Below are 21,372 nucleotides of genomic sequence, written 5' to 3'. Positions count from 1 at the left end.
AACATAATAAATATGTACATTATATTTTAGAAGATGATGAGGGCTGTACAGAGTGGAGCAGGGAAAAGGAGTGGTCCAAGTGGGGTGCTTGGGGTGAGCTGAACTGGGGTTGGGGTAGGCCTCCTTTGCGATGAGCAAGGACTTGGGGGATTGGGCTTGCTGTTTGTATTTGTTCTCCTGGTTTGCTAATTTAAGAAGATTATATTGCATCTCAAGATTACTGTAGTCTATATTATTTGGTAAGGGAGAATGAACAGTTTTCCACATATTTCATATTTTTATGTTCAATTGTTGCAAAATTTGAAATTTGTTAAAAAAAGTAACAGAAAAGTTTTCTATGTAAGACCGCCCCTGTGCTTATAATTTAAAGTGGGGAAAATTGGCTTTAGCCACAGTAGTTTGTGGTTAAATATAAGGAGAATTTTCTGCTTTAATGGGGGATAAAAAATCATCAGCAGTTTGAGGAAAAAAAAAGTGAAAGATTGCTTCCTCTCTAATTGTATTTCTATTTTATGTAAAGGCAAAGTAGTAATTAATGAAGATGTGTAAGAATAACAGATATTTGTTATTTTATAGGGTGACTGTTGGATCTGTATGGAACTCATGTCTACCTCGTTCGATAAGTTTTACAAATATGTATATAGTGTACTAGATGATGTTATTCCAGAAGAAATTTTAGGCAAAATCACTTTAGCAGTAAGTACCTGTTTGTTTGTTTTTTTTCCTTATTTGTGTTTCAAAATTATGCTAAATTGTTCATTCTATATATAATTGTTTAAAGATACTGCTGGGGTTTTAAATGCACATATCTGAATCTCCAGCATAGAATGTTACTGACCTTCCAGGAAAATGATTTGTAATAGGAAAAGGAAAAGAGCCATTTTTCTGGGGTAGCTAACACAATAAGTCAGAAGAGTACTTTTCAAAATATGGTCTGGATAAATACTGACAATGTTCTTTTCCTTCAAATCACAATGAATCGTAACAGACTGTCCTGTAAATAAGACTAGAAAAAGCAATTTTTGTTCATTTTCCCCCTGTTGCTTTACCTATTTTTAACCAGGTTATATAAGCCCATTATCCCTATGTTAATAAAAAAGCAGCAGTCTCCTTGAATTACCTTAACTGAAGCTCTTAGACAAGTGTATTTCCTGTGGTTTAAGATTTGGGCTGTTCAGTCTAAACTATTTAAATTGTTAACTATATCAGGTACCAGGGTTCCTACTAATTTGTTCAATTCACTTTTACCGGATTACCAAAAAGAAAAGAGCCATTCTCTTGCATATTTGTTTAATGTTTAAAAGTGAATTCATGGTCACTTTCTAGCTTGCTTTAAATCTTTTATTTGATGAAGGTTGCTTACAAACTTTTTTTTTTAAGAATAAAATGCCATTTCTTTTTAGTATGACAAAATTAATAAGATTTTCAGAAACTCCTGACAGTCTGAGCTAATGACATGCCTGGGATTGTATTAGTTGATGTACAAACTAAATCTTACAGGAAGTTGTAAAATAGATACTCTGGTTTTATTTCCTATCTCTTCTTTCCCTGCACCCTCCATCTCCAATATAGTCCACCTGTCAATTGCCAGTTTATCCTGGTTAATCATTAAAGGTTAACATTACTGTTTCTGAACTGTATTTTAGTTCTAAGAGTTTGTTTGTTTAAATGTGTGTGTATGTGTGTAAGCTGATTTTTTTGTAAATGGGTTAAACTACAGCCACTAATTATCATCTAATATTCATAGATCTTAAGTCAATATTAAATGTACTTTTAAGTGATTTAGCCTAATTAATGCTTAGATTTAAATGTTTTATGAGCTAAATTTTAAGATACATACCCTTTTATATAATTTTATGTAAAGAAGGTAGTTATACTAGAAACTTGGTCATTATTCAGATGGGTATATGAAATTTTATATTGATCAGTTTAGCTCTCTCTCTCCAGTAGTGACAAACCCAGTATTGTCTTGAAACTTGTTACTTTTCGTGATAATTATAAAATAACAACATAGGATAACAATAATAGCTAATTTTTATTTGAATCAGGCTAAGATATTGAGATAGTCTTCATAGCAATCCTCTGTGCAAATACTATAACCCTGTTTTTAAAGATGATACAGCTCAAGCATGGAGAGTTTAAGGAATTAATTTGCTTTATAGTTTATAAAAGTGTAAATGGAAAATGATTTAATCCCAGATAGGCCGATCCCAGAGCCCCACTCCTCAGCAATATACCACACAGTGGCCATGAAGTCAGAAAACACAGATAAAATTATTTGATCATATATTTCAATATAATGTTTATCAATAAATTTATTGATAAACATATTATATTTTCAATAGATTTATTGAAAAGTCTTGGTGATCACCCTATATATTAACCACAGAATTTAAAATTACTTAGTGTTGAATCTAATAATCCCTCTCTCTCTTTTTTTTTTTTGCTAATTGATAACCCAGTGGAGACAACAAGCATAGCTGGATTTCTTTGAGTCCTCTGCTGTTGAAACATTATAATGTGTGTTCCACATTCCTGAATCCAGCAGCTTGATGACAGCAGAGAATCTGACTTTAATACAGCAAATGCTTGGCTGGTTGTTTAGTTCTTGTTTAGTTTGAGGCCGTGGAGATTTAATTCAAGCCTCTGTTCCCTCCCTTCCAGAGAAAGCTCTAATTTTCTCATCACTATATCACAAATAGTGATCGAGGCAAAGGATGAATTCTGGATCGATCCATGATATTACTACGGTGGCTTCTCAGAATTTCTGGGGCTGAGCCTTCAAAGTAATTTTTTGCAGGGCCAATGAGGGTGAATGATTGTGAGGAACTGAGTCTTTGGAAAAGCTTACTAAATTATGTTCATAACAGCACCTGCCCATTTGTTGTACCGTGTGCTAAATATTTGTATTCTTGAAAAGTTCGGAGGTACAAGAACCATTGTCCAACTACTTAATGATATATTAAACAAATGATGTCAGCATTTTTTTAGCTATCAAGAAACAGCATGTAAAGGCAACTAAGTGTTCTAATCTAAAATCATCATTCAGCATCTTCAGTTGACATAAAAAAAGATGGACAAAATATTGAAATATTAACTTGAAAATACCTATAAAGGGCTAAGTGGGATAGATTTATAAACTGCTGTGCTATTTGATTAGAAAGAAACTGATTGTTTATCCCATCTCTCCTTTTTCTTGCTAGACTGTGAAAGCACTAAACCACTTAAAAGAAAACTTGAAAATCATTCACAGAGGTGGGTATGAATTGTTTTGTGTAGAAAAGAAATTAATTTTTTTCCCTAATAAGAAATAACGTATTGAAAATTACAGTGCCAGAGTATAAGCTTTCCTAAAATTGTATTACCATTTAAAAATATTTGTATTTTTAGCAAAAAACAAAATACTGTATATACACCAAAATTTTGGGTTTTGCTGCAAGTTTTGTTACTTTTAGATGAAAAATAATTCTTCATTTGCTTGATAGATAATTAATGTTCTCTGTATATAAAAATAAGGCACCAAGGTGGTCCTGTGGATATTCAAAGAAGACTCTGAGAGGTAGTGCCTGTATTAGTTAAGGTTCTCTGGGGAAACAGAACCAACAGGAGATATTTGTAAATAATGAGATTTTATAAAAGTGTCTCTCGCAGCTTTGGGGATGGATGCACAAGTCCAAATTCTGTAGGGCAGGCAGCGAGCTGGCAACTCTGATGAGGGTCTTTGATAAACTCCCGGGGAGAGGCTGGCTGGCTGCAAACTAGTGAAAGTTAGATTAAACCCAGCTGATTTGATTGGAAAGTTGGATTAAACCCAGCTGATTTGATTGGAAAGTTGGATTAAACCCAGCTGATTGAATTCTCTCATTGTGAAAGAACTGACTGATGATTTAATAAACCAGCCTTCTGGTTTATTAACCAGCCACAAAAGTCCTTGCAGTAATGGTTAGGCCAGTGCTTGCTTGACCTGGGCACCATCACCCGGCCAAGTTGACACATGAACCTAACCATCACAGTTCGCATGAGCATTTTAAAGGCATTTATTTTTAGAGAAATCTTTTCTGTAAATTGAGAGAGATCTTTTGATGTTAAACATTGAAATTCCTCTAAGGCATGTTCTATTTGTGAAAATAGGAATCTTGGCCTTCTTAGACACAGATCCAGATTTAAATGTTTGATAGTAGATCTATTGAAGACCAAGTTTAGGAAGGCAGTAATGCCTTAGTAATCTTTTTTTTTCTTAGACTTCCGATTTTATTGAAGTTTTAACTGAAATAATTTCAAACTACTGGACAGTTGCAAAAATAATACAAAATCCTTACAGAGAACTCAGCCTACCCACCTCCCCATACCCAGATCTACCAGTTTTCACATTTTTGACATTTGCCATATCATTCTCTCTGTCCTTCTGTGTCTTTCTGTCTATCTCTCTGTTTATCTATCTTTCTATCCATCTATTTTCTAAACGTTTGAGGATAGGTTGTATATTTCATGCTCCCAGAGCACATAATACGTTGCTGTACATTTCCTAAATGTAAACACCTTAAGTACAGGTATCAAGTTAAAAAAATTTAACATTGACATTGATATAAAGCTTACAGTCTACATTCCAGTTTTCTTCTGTCCCCATAATTTTCCTTTGAGCCTTTTCTCCTCCCTTGATAGATTCCATCCAGGATTATGTAATACATTTAATTGTTATTGTCTCTTTAGTTGTTTTTTCTTCTTTTAAATGTGTGAATGTATATACAATATAAACTTTCTCATCTCAGACATTCCCAATTATACCATTCAGTGGGATTAATCATGTTCACGATATTGTGGTACCCTCACCATCTTCCATTACTCAAATTTTACCATCTCTCTAGACAACTTGTACTCTTAATTTCTCTCTCTATGAGCTTACATATTCTCAAATATTTGCTTTGTTATTACCATGAGGCTTAAGTTTAACATCCTAATGTTATTATGATCTCGTTTGCTTTGATACCAACTTCAGTTCAATAGTCTATACAAATTACCTCCCTTTACACCTCCATTTACCCCATCTTTATGTAGTTCTTGTCATAGCTTACATGTTTATACTTTATGGGTCCCAAACTACTGATTTATCATTACCTTTTATGTATTTGCCTTTTAGATCCTGTAGGAAGTAAAAAGTGAAGTTACAAATAAAAAATATAATAGTATTGGCATTTATGGTTGCCTGTGTCTGACCTTCAGTAGAAATCTTTATAATTTCTTCGTGCAGCTTTGATCTATTATCTATTGTTCTTTCCTTGCATCCTGCAGAACTCTTTAGCATCTCTTGTGGGGCTCTTCTGGTGGTGATGAACTCCCTCAGCTTTTGTTTATCTGGGAATGTCTTAATCTCTCCCTCATTTTTGAGAGATGGTTTTCCTGGATATAGAATTCTTGAGTGGTACTTTTTTGCTTCCAGCACTTTAAATATATGCTCTACTGCCTTCTTGCCTCCATGGTTTCCATTGAGATAATCAGCACTTAATCTTATTGAGCTGCTTTTGTACGTGACATGTTGCTTCTCTCTTGCAGCTTTCGATAGTTTGATTATAATATGCGATGGCCTGGGTCTACTTGGGTTTATCATGTTTGAAATTTGTGATTATAATATGCGATGGCCTGGGTCTACTTGGGTTTATCATGTTTGAAATTTGCTGGGCATGTTGATGTGTTTATTCAAGTCTTTTGTTATATCTGGGAAGTTTTCAGCCATTATTTCCATGAATATTCTCTCTGCTCCTTTCTTCCTTCTCTTTGTAGGACTCCCACAATGTGCATAGTAGTATGCCTAAACGTATCCCACAGGTTTCTCAGGCTGTGTTCTCTTTTCTTCATTCTTTCCTTTCTGTTCCTCAGACTGGATAATTTCAATTGTCTTCTCTTCGAGTTCACTGATTCTTTCTTTTGCCAGCTCCAATCTGCTGTTGAATCCCTCCCCAGCTAGAGGAATTTTTAATTTCTGTTACGGTGTTCTTCAGCTCTGTTGGGTTCCTTTTCATAATTTCCATCTTTCTCCGTAAGTATTCCCTTGGTGTTCATCTGTAGGTCTGGTCTCCCTCATTGATGTTCCTAATGCTTTAACTTTCTCCTCTGCTGGGGCCATCACTTCCTGTTTTCTTCCTTTCTTCCTTTCTTCCTTTCTTCCTTTCTTCCTTTCCCTTTCCCTTTCCCTTCCTTTCCTTTCCTTTCCTTTCTTTCTTTTTGGTATGCTTTGTAATCTTTTGTTGCAGCCTGGACATTTTGATATTTTAATGTGCTATTGCTGAGATTCAGACTTTGAATTATCTGTTCTTTAAGCTCCTATTCAGCTAGTGTTATGACCGAGTTTTCCTTAAACACCAAGAGCTAGCAACTATGGTTTTTTTTTTTTTTTTTTTAAATCTTCGTTTTATTGAGGTATATTCACATACCACGCAGTCATACAAAACAAATCGTACTTTCGATTGTTCACAGTACCATTACATAGTTGTACATTCATCACCTAAATCAATCTCTGACACCTTCATTAGCACACACACAAAAATAACAAGAATAATAATTAAAGTGAAAAAGACCAATTGAAGTAAAAAAGAACACTGGGTACCTTTCTCTGTTTGTTTGTTTGTTTGTTTCCTTCCCCTATTTTTCTACTCATCCATCCGTAAACTAGACAAAGGGGAGTGTGGTCCTTATGGCTTTCCCAATCGCATTGTCACCCCTCATAAGCTACATTTTTATACAATTGTCTTCGAGATTCATGGGTTCTGGGTTGTAGTTTGATAGTTTCAGGTATCCACCACCAGCTACCCCAATTCTTTAGAACCTAAAAGGGGTTGTCTAAATTGTGCGTAAGAGTGCCCACCAGAATGACCTCTCGGCTCCTTTTGGAATCTCTCTGCCACTGAAGCTTATTTCATTTTAAAAGTATAAAAAGAAAACACTTTTGGCAGTATTGGCAGAGTGTGACCTGTGGGAGAGCTCTCCTTCAGGGTTTCTCCATACACCGGCTTGCATGAGTACAGCTCCAGGCAAAGGCAAGGCCCAGAGGCCTGCCCTGATCCTTTCAGCCCATGTGTCTTGTCTTATCTGGGGCATGTGGTTAAAATGTCACCTCTTCCCTAGCAGATAATTTCCTCATGGTTCCAGGCACTGCATGTATGTTCTACAGCCGGCAATTCCTTGACTGCTGTCCCACAGCTTTCTGTAGGGGAGCTCTCTGAGCTGCCTTCTGCATGCAGAACAAGTTCTGGGACAGGGTGTCCCTCAGGCCACCAGCAGACAGACTGGCCGACATACATGCTCCTGGTGCGTGCAGGAGGGTTACTCTGCTCCCTCTGTAATGAGACCAGGGATACGCCGTGTGAGCGTGGGCTGGTTCTGTGTCCACACAGTGAGGGGTTGGAGGGAGGCCAGGCAGACCACCATGAGATCCCACTGCTTTTAGGCTTTGTCTTAATTCAGTGCTCACCCCCTTACAGTAGTCTTTTAACTGTTTTCTGGAGAAAGATGTCCTGCCAGTTCTTGCTGGTTGTTCCAAGCTTCTCTAGGGGGACAGAGCGCTGAAGTGTCTTAGTCTGCCATCTGATTCAGGGCATGGTCAGAACTTTATTCCTTTTTAATGCTAATATTCCATTGTATGGGTATACCACATTTTGCTTATCCATTCATCTGCTGAACACTTGTGTGGCTTCTACCTTTTGGCTATTGTGCATAATGCTTCTGTGAACAACAGTGTACAAATATCTTTGTCTGAGTTCCTGCTTTTAATTCTTGGGGGAATATATCTAGTAGTGACATTGCTGGGTCACTTGGTAGTTCTTTGTAGAGGCTTTTGAGTAATTGCTGAACTCTTTCACGGCAGTTGCACCATTTTACATTTCCACCAACAATGTATGAGGGTTCCAGTTTCTCTGCATTCTTACCAAGACTTGTTATTTTTCTTTTTTTAAATTTTTATTAATAGGCATTCTAGTGGGTGTAAAGTGGCATCTCATGGTTTGATTTGCATTTCCCTAATGTCAGATGATGATGAGTACCTTTTCATTTGTTTATTGGCCATTTGTGTATTGTCTTTGGAGAAATGTCTATTCAAGACCCTTGCACGTTTTTTAATAGGTTGTCTTTTTGTTATTGAACACCTTTAATTTAATTCAGCAGATAAACTAAATGCTTGTCCTATTTGTCATTATTAGACTCTGAATAGTGAGGGAGTAGTTTTGAAGAAGTATACAATGTCACTACCCTATTTGTAATGGACAAATTGAAGATAATATGTGACAGTGTGTGATTCACCCTGACAGTAAATGGGATGGAAAATAAAAGTTCAAACTCAGAGAAGCAAGAATACTTAAATTCTAAGAAACATAGTTTCTAGTGGTTAAAAAAATTAGTAATTGGGGCATTTACCTCAGTAATTTTAGTTTGTGGTTGAGATTGGGCCACTGAAATTAGTTAACCGTAAACATCATCAAAATATTTCTTTTAATTTTGCCCTTTTCTGTATGATAGCTTGACATAATCCTTCTTAAAAATAACATTAGATAAGCTTCTTATTTTCTCTTTTTGCCTATAATCATGTAGGGTTAGGTCTCTGACCAAAATTGTTTTATTCCTCTTGTATCATCTTGTTTTCGTCTTGTTTTTTAGCTCCTCTTTAGCTGTGTTTTGGAATTATGGAAGTGTCACCTTTAGAGCCTTTAAGAATTAGCTTAGGGATCCACGATTCACAGTGAAGCACTAAGATACTTCCTGGGAATAGTTATACATAAGAAAAAGTCTTCAAAAGTAACTTTGGTTTTTCAATTATTAACTAGAATGATGAATTTATAATTAGGATTAGTTAATTGGTTTTTTTTGGTCTTTTTTTCTTTTCTGCAATTAGAGTGCTTTTGATAAGGAAGAGAAAATCCCGACTGGCTTAAACGTCGAGGAATTCATTATCCGTCGTAATAAGTCCAAAGGCAGGGCTGCTTCAAGCACAGTGTGGTCTCTTGGCTTTGCCCTCCCTTAAGGTAGTTGCAGTTATCGCAGTTCCACGTGTCAAGTCTAGCCCTGACAACTCCTGAAGAAGCAGCTGTCTCTTTCTGTGTAGCTTGTTTTGGGATCAGGGAAATTTTCTGAATGTCTCCATATTTTCTCTTCTCTCATTCACCAGAATTGCCTCTTGCCCTTACCTAAAGTAATCACTGGCAGGGAGCCTGAGGCTACCCTGATAAACATAGATCAGTAGGGCCCACTTTTTGGAGGTGTGGATAGAGCCACAGAGAGGAGAGTGGATACCTCAGCACAATTTTTGTTACATTAGAAAGGAGGGGTTGGGTAGGAATGGATATTTGATGGGCAGTAAGCTCTGCCAGCAATGGTAAGGGCTCTTTTCTGGATTTTTTTGTAGGTCACCCTCTGAGTTACCTAAAGATGTTTTCTGTATTTTACTTTTATAAATCTTTTTTTTTTCGTTGAGACATAAGAGTAACAATGAAATGGATGGAAGGATTGATAAAGAAACAGTGGGCAAAGGGGAAGAATTGACCAGACAGCTTGTTGGCATGTACTGGTAGTGAGTTGATTGTTAGTGAGGAAGAGGTGTTAGGGGCAGTTTGGTTGCAGTGTGAGTATAAGACAAGACCTAGAGAACCAAATTAAGGCACTTGGCTTTCTTAACTTTGAGGGAAAGTACATCGGCTTTGGGAATGGTGGAGGAGAATCTGGCTTCTCAGGGAATTGAGGAATGGTTTGGTTGGGAGAAACTGGATGAAGCTATAAGACCAGAAAAATCTCTCTGCGAAATAATTACATGGCTGTATTTATTGAGTATGAATAATGTTCATGTATAGCATTCCATTTACAACCCTATTAATAGGAATTATTATTTCCATTTAGTAGTGAGGAAACTGGTTGCTAAGAGAAGTCAAGTAGGTTGCAATAGGTCACATTGTGATTTTCAAGCCCAGATTTTGAACCTTTGTTTCTCTGATTCCAAGAAGCTAAGGTCTTGGCAGTATTGTAATGGACAGCTTTTAAGTTAGATAAGTTTACTTTAATGCAGTTGTGAGTTTATCATTTGTATACTTTAATGTTGTAGGCTTTGTCAGTTTTTTTAAGTAGCTTAGTATACGCTGATAGATTAAATTCATATTTCTCATATTAACTGTTTTGTATTAACTAAACTGTATTTGAAACAATTAAAGAAATACAATCATCTTGATGAAAACAACATTTGAGAATACTGTGTTAGCTTTTATTCATAGACACTCATAAAATTGTTTTTTTCTCATTTCCATTAGAGAAAAACATAGAAAAAATATGTTTAATTTATAAGTATGAAGATTGTTAAGAGAAAATCAACCATCATCCATACCTTATGGATTATTAAGATGTTGCTGGTAAAAGTGACTTTTGCTTTAACAATTCTAGTCATTAAAGTTACCAGTTCAAAACATATATAATGATTGCATGTGGTAAATGAAGATGTTTTGCTGCTTCTTAGATATCCAAGTTATAAGGACTTGACCACTTATGTAGTCTATGATTTTTCAGTGTTTTTGATTAAAGTGTTTTAGAATCTAGCTCATTTGATTGGTTACTTTTACGCTGAATGAACACTATCTCTTGCAGATATCAAACCTTCCAATATTCTTCTGGACAGAAGTGGAAATATTAAACTCTGTGATTTTGGCATCAGTGGACAGCTTGTGGACTCCATTGCCAAGACGAGAGATGCTGGCTGTAGGCCATACATGGCAGTAAGTATAGAGTCCAAGCTTTCTTGCTCAGTGGTCATTGCATAGAGAACCTGTGGCCTTTGGTGCTATACTTCTGAAGAATCTGCCATTGGTCATGCAGTTTCACCATCCTAGAATATTTTTCTCTCCCCCAAAGACCAAGAGGAAGTTCCAGCTTTTCCATAAAACTTCATGAAGTTATCCCAGTGAACACCTGTGGCATTCATGGTCTCCTTTCTGGCACTTAACCTATACGGTCTTCTCTGATTACTGTTTTGTATTATATCCAACCCATCTAATTAACCAGATGGCAAGTTCCCAGAAGTTTTCTTTGTGTTTCTAGCACCTTGTATGCTATCTTGACTGAAGTACATAATCAGTATGTGTTGATAGTGTGTCCTAAGCTGCTAAATGATGCTATTTCCAGTTAGAGAAAAATGGGAATCCTGAATTCCCAGCGGAACTCCTCATGTCTTACAGAGTCTAAAGCTGTGCTTTACTATTGTTGGTTCCTTCTTTAGGGGTGGGTGAAGCACACTGAAAATCGCAAGGGTAGTGACCCTCAACAGTTCCCAGCCTGACGGCTTGTTCCGCCCAGGGAGAAAGCCACACCAGCCTCCCGCGCACGTCCTCCTCTTACTCCACTCTTCCTACAGCCTGGAGTTCTTCTGTTTCTACTTAGAAACTTAGTGTCTATGTTTTAAACATTTTCCTAGATGTTGGTATCTTCCTTTATCATGTTCATGGTTCTTTGGGGGCCGAGCACACTACTATAAATGGGGAGGACATAAGATTTTGCAGTCGGTTCCGGAATTATTCCTGTCAGCAGTTTTTCTTCAGTCTGCATAGACTCCTTCAACCAACTCTTTTGAAAGATGAGCTTAGAATCCATTTTTTTCTCCCCTTTTGTGTGTGTGAAACCAATGCTGTAAACAAATAGAAAAGTTAGAAAAATCATGGGCTATGTATTACAGTTTTCCTAACTTGTTTAAAGGTAGGTGGGTTTAGTGCTACCCAAATATCATACTTATTTTAAAGACTCAAATGAATTTTATCTTTGGCATCATTTGAAAGTAAATTTTACATCAGCAGTTCTTTGTCCTTTTATTTATGTAAATAAGACAGGAAGCAGTATTACATATGTTATTTGTACATGTCCTGTTGCTTGTTTAAACTCTGGTCATTATACTTGAAAATTTTCTGTTATTGACAATATATTAGAATTGGTGCATTTTCAGTGCCCTTTTTTTTCTATTTTTTCATGTCATCTTTTCTACAAAAGAAAATATAAGAGGGGTGTGTGTGTGTGTTTGCAGTTAAGGACTTTGTGGCTGTTGGCCAGCCAGGCGGATTTGTGTAACAGTTCAGAAGCTCTTGCATTAGTTGTGATAATTAGGGATGAATGGAACAATGAAGGCCAAGAAAAAGATTATTAGACAAAAAGCATTTTGGACATCGTTTAATTTACATATTTAATAATGATGCCCTGAGAATTAAATAGAAACTGTTGTCTGTACTTTTAGGGCTTTTCCCAATACTAAGATTGACTAAGTGATTCTGCTGTGAACAGTTCACTAAGATTAGAAACAAATCAAATTTTAAAATGCTTTTTAAAAAAAGCAATTGCAGCCCAAATAGAATAGAATGTTTTGAATTCAGTTAACTGTTAAAGGAAGAAGGAACCTATGTAGAAATAGGTTCACAGGCCCAGGAGATGGAGAGATTTTCTTTTCCTGTTAACCTTCTTCAGCTTTGGAGTAAGAAGGATGATAATAAACTCTCTGCCTCTAATCTTTATTGTACTGAATGAAATGTTCCTGTCCATTCTAATCTTCAAGGACTATGCAGATGGACAAGAATGTAATCAGCATTAATTTTAAAAGCCTTTAAGTGGCTTAAGGTCTTTTTTGATGTGTGAATGTGCAGCATTTCTGAGAGAGAGAAGTGTATCTTGTCTTTGTTATTTGAGATTTATATTTCTCTTCAGTCGGCAGGAGTTATGATTACTTATTAGGTCACTTAACAACAAAAAAGCTAGTATACAATGAAGAGTTTAAACATGAGTTTTTCCATAAACCAGTTATGAACACCTTGCCACTCTCTCTTTCCACTTCCCTCCTACTCCATAGGTATATATTTGGTGGGTGGGTGGGTGAGTTTCGTGTGTGTGTGCTGAACCATTTGAAAGTAAGTTGCAGACATCATGAATTTCATCTTAAACACTCCCAAGAATAAGAACATTCTTCTACATAAACACAGTATCATTACCACACCTAAAATAATTAGAAATTTTGTAGTATACAATAGACAGTTCATATTTATATTTACCAGCTGTTCAAAACAAGATGTAATTTTTTATCTGTCAATCCAGGATCCCATCAAGATTACATATTGCTTTTAGTTGTTACATACTTCATTTTAATCTAAACTAGCCTAGACCATTCTTTTCTTGTTTTCTATAAAATTGACTTTTTAAAAAATCATTTTAGAATCCACTTCTGAATTTGTCTGATTGTTTCCTCATGATTAAATTCAAACTAAAAATAATTTTGGCATGGATACTTCATAGATGATGTCTATTTCGTGTTGTCTCACCTGGAAAGCACATTATATTATTTAACTATTTTTAAGCTAATAAACGTGCTTTTTTTTAAATAGTTGAAAAATAGAAACTTACTTCCTCAATTTTTTTCCTTTGTTAAAAAAAAATAGTTGATAACTTTCAGTAGTTGTAAACCCTTTCCTTCTGCTGCCTCCATCGTAAAGCGACTCCTAAAATGTCAGTTTGGTTTCCTCATCTTTCAGTGGTATTTCCTCATTGTCTTCTCCTATATTATAGAAGTCTGGCAATATTAGTTTGTAGAATGGTCTTACTCCTATTACCAGTGTAGACAACACTGGTAATAGGAGTAAGAAATTATTCATAGTCCTACTTTCTGTCAATTTATGTAGCTTGGGCATTTCTCAAATCCTGGAAATATCTTCTGTTGAAGAAGATAGTTGTGTAGGCATGAGACCCTAATTAAGTTGAATCTCGTCAACATTAGGAAATTGTTGCTGTTTATGCATGCCTTGATCTTTGCTCAACAGACTATGCATGAACAAATGAGTATTATCAAGTGTGATAAATCAAAAGAGATTTATTTGTCAGGACATGATTTTCATTTTCCACTGTTTATAACACTGAAAAAATTGTATTTGCTTTTTTCCCTCTGTATGGCTATTCAGATTTTCAAAATGCCTAGTAAGGAAATCATTTAGTAGGTCATGTAGGATTAAAAAATAACTGCTGCTAAATTGACTTAATACAAGTTTTGATTGCGGGGAATACACTACGCTATGCTTTTTGATCTCCTTGGCAGATCTCTTCAGTGAAAGGGCTAAAAGAAGCACTGACTGGGGAGCTCAATCCCCAGACAAGCCTTCTGACATTCCTGCTGGTGTGTCCTTCACTCGGGTGCATCTTTTTGTTTTGTTTTGTTTTTGTTTTTGTTTTTGTTTTTTTAATTTTGTAAATGTCTTTTTTTTATCTTCATTTTATTGAGATATATTCACATACCACGCAGTCATACAAAACAAATCGTACATTCGATTGTTCACAGTACCATTACATAGTTGTACATTCATCACCTAAATCAATCCCTGACACCTTCATTAGCACACACACAAAAATAACAAGAATAATAATTAAAGTGAAAAAGACCAATTGAAGTAAAAAAGAACACTGGGTACCTTTGTCTGTTTGTTTGTTTGTTTCCTTCCCCTATTTTTCCACTCATCCATCCATAAACTAGACAAAGTGGAGTGTGGTCCTTATGGCTTTCCCAATCCCATTGTCACTCCTCATAAGCTACATTTTTATACAATTGTCTTGAGATTCATGGGTTCTGGGTTGTAGTTTGATAGTTTCAGGTATCCACCACCAGCTACCCCAATTCTTTAGAAACTAAAAAGGGTTGTCTAAATTGTGTGTAACAGTGCCCACCAGAGTGACCTCTCGGCTCCTTTTGGAATCTCTCTGCCACTGAAGCTTATTTCATTTCCTTTCACATCCCCCTTTTGGTCAAGAAGATGTTCTCCGTCCCACGATGCCAGGTCTACATTCCTCCCCGGGAGTCATATTCCACGTTGCCAGGGAGATTCACTCCCCTGGGTGTCTGATCCCACGTAGGGGGGAGGGCAGTGATTTCACCTTTCAAGTTGGCTTAGCTAGAGAGAGAGGGCCACATCTGAGCAACAAAGAGGCATTCGGGAGGAGGCTCTTAGGCACAATTATAGGGAGGCCTAGCCTCTCCTTTGCAGCAACCGTCTTCCCAAGGGTAAAACCTACGGTAGAGGGCTCAACCCATCAAACCACCAGTTCCCTATGTCTGTGGTCATGTTAGCAAACATTGAGGTGGGGTAGGCCAATACCCCTGCATTCTCCACAGGCCCCTCAAGTGGGCACTACATATTTTTTTCCTGGTTTTTTTTTTTTTTTTTTTTTAACCTGTTCTTCCTTTTTAAATCAACTGTATGGAAAAAAAAAATTAAAAACAAACAAAAAAAAAGCAAAAAAAAACAAAAAAGAAAAACATACAATAAAAGAACATTTCAAAGAGACCATAACAAGGGAGTAAGAAAAAGACAACTAACCTAAGATAACTGCTTTACTTCCAACCTGTGCCTACTTTACCCCAAGGAAGTTACATAATATAGCAACATTTCTGTGAACTTGCTCCTACTATATCCATCAGAAATTAACAGACCATAGTCATTCCTGGGCATCCCCAGAACGTTAAATAGCATATCTGTTCTTCTTGGATTACTGTTCCCCCTTCCTTAATTGCTCTCTATTGCGAGTTCCCCTACATTCTACATTATAAACCATTCTTTTACATTCTTCAAAGTTCACATTAGTGGTAGCATGTAATATTTCTCTTTCTGTGCCTGGCTTATTTCACTCAGCATTATGTCTTCAAGGTTCATCCATGTTGTCATATGTTTCACGAGATCGTTCCTTCTTACTGCCGTGTAGTATTCCATCATGTGTATATACCACATTTTATTTATCCACTCATCTGTTGAAGGACATTTGGGTTGTTTCCATCTCTTGGCAATTGTGAATAATGCTGCTATGAACATTGGCGTGCAGATATCTGTTCGTGTCACTGCTTTCCGATCTTCCGGGTATATACCGAGAAGTGCAATCGCTGGATCGAATGGTAACTCTATATCTAGTTTTCTAAGGAACTGCCAGACCGACTTCCAGAGTGGCTGAACCATTATACAGTCCCACCAACAATGAATAAGAGTTCCAGTTTCTCCACATCCTCTCCAGCATTTGTAGTTTCCTGTTTGTTTAATGGCAGCCACTCTAATAGGTGTTAGATGGTATCTCATTGTGGTCTTAATTTGCATCTCTCTAATAGCTAGTGAAGCTGAACATTTTTTCATGTGTTTCTTGGCCATTTGTATTTCCTCTTCAGAGAACTGTCTTTTCATATCTTTTGCCCATTTTATAATTGGGCTGTCTGTACTATTGTCATTGAGTTGTAGGATTTCTTTATATATGCAAGATATCAGTCTTTTGTCAGATACATGGTTTCCAAAAATTTTTTCCCATTGAGTTGGCTGCCTCTTTACCTTTTTGACAAATTCCTTTGAGGTACAGCAACTTTTAAGCTTGAGGAGTTCCAATTTATCTATTTTTTCTTTTGTTGCTTGTGCTTTGGGTGTAAAGTCTAGGAAGTGGCCGCCTAATACAAGGTCTTGAAGATGTTTTCCTACATTATCTTCTAGGAGTTTTATGGTACTTTCTTTTATATTGAGATCTTTGGTCCATTTTGAGTTAATTTTTGTGTAGGGTGTGAGGTAGGGGTCCTCTTTCATTCTTTTGGATATGGATATCCAACTCTCCCAGCCCCATTTGTTGAATAGACCATTATGACTCAGTTCAGTGACTTTGGGGGCCTTATCAAAGATCAGTCGGCCATAGATCGGAGGGTCTATCTCTGAATTCTCAATTCGATTCCATTGATCTATATGTCTATCTTTGTGCCAGTACCATGCTGTTTTGACAACTGTGGCTTTATAATAAGCTTCAAAGTCAGGGAGTGTAAGTCCTCCCACTTCGTTTTTCTTTTTTAGAGTGTCTTTAGCAATTCGAGGCATCTTCCCTTTCCAAATAAATTTGATAACTAGCTTTTCCAAGTCTGCAAAGTAGGTTGTTGGAATTTTGATTGGGATTGCATTGAATCTGTAGATGAGTTTGGGTAGAATTGACATCTTAATGACATTTAGCCTTCCTATCCATGAACATGGAATATTTTTCCATCTTTTAAGGTCCCCTTCTATTTCTTTTAGTAGAGTTATGTAGTTTTCTTTGTATAGGTCTTTTACATCTTTGGTTAAGTTTATTCCTAGGTACTTGATTTTTTTAGTTGCTATTGAAAATGGTATCTTTTTCTTGAGTATCTCTTCAGTTTGTTCATTTCTAGCATATAGAAACATTACTGACTTACGTGCATTAATCTTGTATCCCGCTACTTTGCTAAATTTGTTGATTAGCTCTAGTAGCTGTATCATCGATTTCTCAGGGTTTTCCAGATATAAGATCATATCATCTGCAAACAATGACAGTTTTACTTCTTCTTTTCCAATTTGGATGCCTTTTATTTCTTTGTCTTGCCGGATTGCCCTAGCTAGCACTTCCAGCACAATGTTGAATAACAGTGGTGACAGCGGGCATCCTTGTCTTGTTCCTGATCTTAGAGGGAAGGCTTTCAGTCTCTCGCCATTGAGTACTATGCTGGCGGTGGGTTTTTCATATATGCTTTTTATCATATTGAGGAAGTTTCCTTCAATTCCTACCTTTTGAAGTGTTTTTATCAAAAACAGATGTTGGATTTTGTGAAATGCTTTTTCAGCATCTATTGAGAAGATCATTTGATTTTTCCCTTTTGAATTTTTAATGTGTTGTAATACGTTGATTGATTTTCTTATGTTGAACCATCCTTGCATGCCTGGAATGAACCCCACTTGGTCATGGTGTATGATTTTTTTAATGTGTCTTTGGATTCGATTTGCAAGTATTTTGTTGAGGATTTTTGCATCTATATTCATTCGGGAGATTGGCTGGTAGTTTTCCTTTTTTGTAGCATCTTTGCCTGGTTTTGGTATTAGATTGATGTTAGCTTTGTAAAATGAGTTAGGTAGTGTTCCATTTTCTTCAATGTTTTGAAAGAGTTTGAGTAAGACTGGTGTCAGTTCTTTCTGGGAAGTTTGGTAGAATTCCCCTGTGAAGCCATCTGGCCCTGGGCATTTATTTGTGGGAAGATTTTTGATGACTGATTGGATCTCTTTGCTTGTGATGGGTTGATTGAGGTCTTCTATTTCTTCTCTGGTCAGTCTAGGTTGTTCATATGTTTCCAGGAAATTGTCCATTTCCTCTACATTATCCAGTTTGCTGCCATATAGTTATTCATAGTATCCTCTTACAATTTTTTTAATTTCTTCAGGATCTGCAGTTATGTCACCTTTTTCATTCATTATTTTGTTTATATGGATCTTCTCTCTTTTTGATTTTGTCAGTCTAGCTAGGGGCTTGTCAATCTTGTTGATCTTCTCAAAGAACCAACTTTTGGTGATATTTATCCTCTCTATTGTTTTTTTGTTCTCTATGTCATTTATTTCTGCTTTAATCCTTGTTATTTCTTTTCTTCTACTTGGTTTAGGATTGGTTTGCTGTTCATTTTCTAGCTTCTTCAGTTGATCCATTAGTTCTTTGATTTTGGCTCTTTCTTCCTTTTTAATATATGCATTTAGTGCTATAAATTTCCCCCTCAGCACTGCTTTTGCTGCATCCCATAGGTTTTGGTATGTTGTGTTCTCATTTTCATTCGTCTCTATATATTTAGCAATTTCTCTTGCTATTTCTTCTTTAACCCACTGATTGTTTAGGAGTGTGTTGTTTAACCTCCAGGTATTTGTGAATTTTCTAAGTCTCTGATGGTTATTGACTTCTAATTGTATTCCATTGTGGTCAGAGAATGTGCTTTGAATAATTTCAATCTTTTTAAATTTACTGAGGCTTGTTTTATGTCGTAGCATATGATCTATTCTGGAGAAAGTTCCGTGAGCACTAGAAAAGTATGTGTATCCTGGTGATTTGGGATGTAATGTTCTGTATATGTCTGTTAAATCTAATTCATTTATCAGATTGTTTAGGTTTTCAATTTCCTTATTGGTCCTCTGTCTGGTTGATCTGTCTATAGGAGAGAGTGATGTGTTGAAGTCTCCCACAATTATTGTGGAAACATCAATTGCTTCCTTTAGTTTTGCCGGTGTTTCTCTCATGTATTTTGTGGCACCTTGATTGGGTGCATAGACATTTATGATTGTTATTTCTTCTTGTTGAATGGCCCTTTTTATTAGTATGTAGTGGCCTTCTTTGTCTCTCAAAACATCCCTGCATTTAAAGTCTATTTTATCTGAGATTAATATTGCTACACCTGCTTTCTTTTTGCTGTAGCTTGCATGATATATTTTTTTCCATCCTTTCACTTTCAATTTCTTTGTGTCCCTGTGTCTAAGATGAGTCTCTTGTATGCAACATATTGATGGTTCATTTTTTTTGATCCATTCTGCGAATCTATATCTTTTAATTGGGGAGTTTAATCCATTTACATTCGATGTTATAACCGTGAAGGCATTTCTTGAATCAGCCATCTTATCCTTTGGTTTATGTTTGTCATATATATTTTTCCCCTCTCTCTATTAATATCCTTTATTGTACCCATACCGAATCTCTTTAGTACTGAACCTTTCTGCAGGTCTCTCTGTCCTTTCTTTGTTTCTCTGTCTGTAGGGCTCCATTTAGTATCTCCAGTAGGGCAGGTCTCTTGTTAGCAAATTCTCTCAGCATTTGTTTGTCTGTGAAAAATTTCAGCTCTCCCTCAAATTTGAAGGAGAGCTTTGCTGGATAAAGTATTCTTGGTTGGAAATTTTTCTCACTCAGAATTTTAAATATATCATGACACTGCCTTCTTGCCTCCATAGTGGCTGCTGAGTAGTCACTACTTAGTCTTATGCTGTTTCCTTTGTATGTTGTGAATTGCTTTTCTCTTGTTGCTTTCAGAACTTGCTCCTTCTCTTTCGTGTTTGACAGTGTGATCAGAATATGTCTCGGAGTGGGTTTATTTGGATTTATTCTATTTGGAGTTCGCTGAGCATTTATGATTTGTGTATTTATGTTGTTTAGAAGATTTGGGAAGTTTTCCCCAACAATTTCTTTGAATACTCTTCCTAGACCTTTACCCTTTTCTTCCCCTTCTGGAACACCAATGAGTCTTATATTAGGACGTTTTATATTATCTATCATATCCCTGAGGTCCATTTCGATTTTTTCAATTTTTTCCCCATTCTTTCTTTTATGCTTTCATTTTCCATTCTGTCATCTTCCAGGTCACTGATTCGTTGTTCAACTTCCTCTAGTCTTGTACTGTGAGTGTCCAGAATCTTTTTAATTTGGTCAACAGTTTCTTTAATTTGCATAAGATCATCTATTTTTTTATTTAGTCTTGCAATGTCTTCTTTGTGCTCTTCTAAGGTCTTCTTGATATCCTTTGTATCCTGTACTATGATCTCATTGTTCATCTTTAGTTCTTTGAGTAGCTGTTCCAGGTGCTGTGTCTCTTCTGATCTTTTGAGTTGGGTGCTTGGGTTATCCATATCGTCTGGTTTTTTCATATGCTTTATAATTTTCAATTGTTTTTGGCCTCTTCGCATTTGCTGAACTCGATAGTGTTCTTTTAGGATGTGTAGACCAATTGAAGTCCTTATCTCTAATTTATCGGATCTACAGCTCCGTGGAGTACACTTTCTCTAACTAACCAGCAGGTGGCGTCCACGAGCCACCTGTTCTCCACAAGCCAGTTCTCCCCTGCTTTGCCTTTGTGGTGAGTGGGGGAGTGAGTCTTGTGGGGTCCAATTGGTGTACGAAGCTTGCGTGTGTAGTTGGTGTTGCCCGCCCTGTATATGGGGCGTGTTTCTGGGCAGTCAGGGAGGGGGTTGGCTTTAACAATCAAATCTCCCTGGTGATCCTGGAGTTTTAAAGCTGCTGCAATAGTCTAATCCTTCAGTTCAGTCCTGCACAGTTTGTCTCTGCCACTGACCCACAAGTCCTTGGTATTGGCGTATGGCTCCTGAGACTTGTAAGTGGGTCCCTCTTCCAGGCCGTGCACTCCCTGGTCGTCTGTTGAGGGATGACTGTGCTATGTCACAGGTGAGTGCCGTCCCCCCAGGGCGGTTCTGGGCTGCTGGGCTGTGTAGGGAGGCTCCCAGTCTGCTGAAATGATGGCTGAATGGGGCTTTGTTAATTCACACTGCTCCACCTTCCCAGCTCTGGGACAATCAGCTGAGGTTGCAGGGAAGGCTAATGTCCACGCCCAGTTTTGTGGAGTGTGCCTGTTATTTGAAGCACTTCCGTCATACTGGGTTGTGTCGGGCAGCTCTGGGCTATGGGGCTGGCGATGGGCAGGAGTGTTTCCTGTCCACCAGGATGATGGCTGTGAGCAGACACCCCCCTTTTCTTGGGAAGTTGTGGTGTTTAGTGAAATTTCTCAGCCACTGGAATATTCCCTTTTGTCTCAGAGCTCTCTTAGTTCTGCTCTTG

General features: G+C 36.9%; 1 protein-coding gene across 2 annotated transcripts in view; it reads left to right on the top strand.

Annotated features, from left to right (window-relative positions):
• MAP2K4 (mitogen-activated protein kinase kinase 4) overlaps window positions 1-21,372 on the top strand; it is a 136,386-nt gene that overhangs the window by 85,423 nt on the left and 29,591 nt on the right. For both annotated transcript variants that reach the window (XM_037808528.1, XM_037808527.1), the window contains 3 exons: window positions 577-696; window positions 3,204-3,255; window positions 10,612-10,739. In XM_037808528.1, coding sequence (XP_037664456.1) covers window positions 577-696; window positions 3,204-3,255; window positions 10,612-10,739 — 300 coding nt within the window. The remainder of the gene's footprint in view (window positions 1-576; window positions 697-3,203; window positions 3,256-10,611; window positions 10,740-21,372) is intronic.

The sequence above is a fragment of the Choloepus didactylus genome, chromosome 18, assembly GCF_015220235.1.
Source record: "Choloepus didactylus isolate mChoDid1 chromosome 18, mChoDid1.pri, whole genome shotgun sequence".
Classification (NCBI taxonomy): Eukaryota; Metazoa; Chordata; class Mammalia; order Pilosa; family Megalonychidae; genus Choloepus; species Choloepus didactylus.
This window is presented reverse-complemented; position numbering and strand designations above follow the sequence as displayed.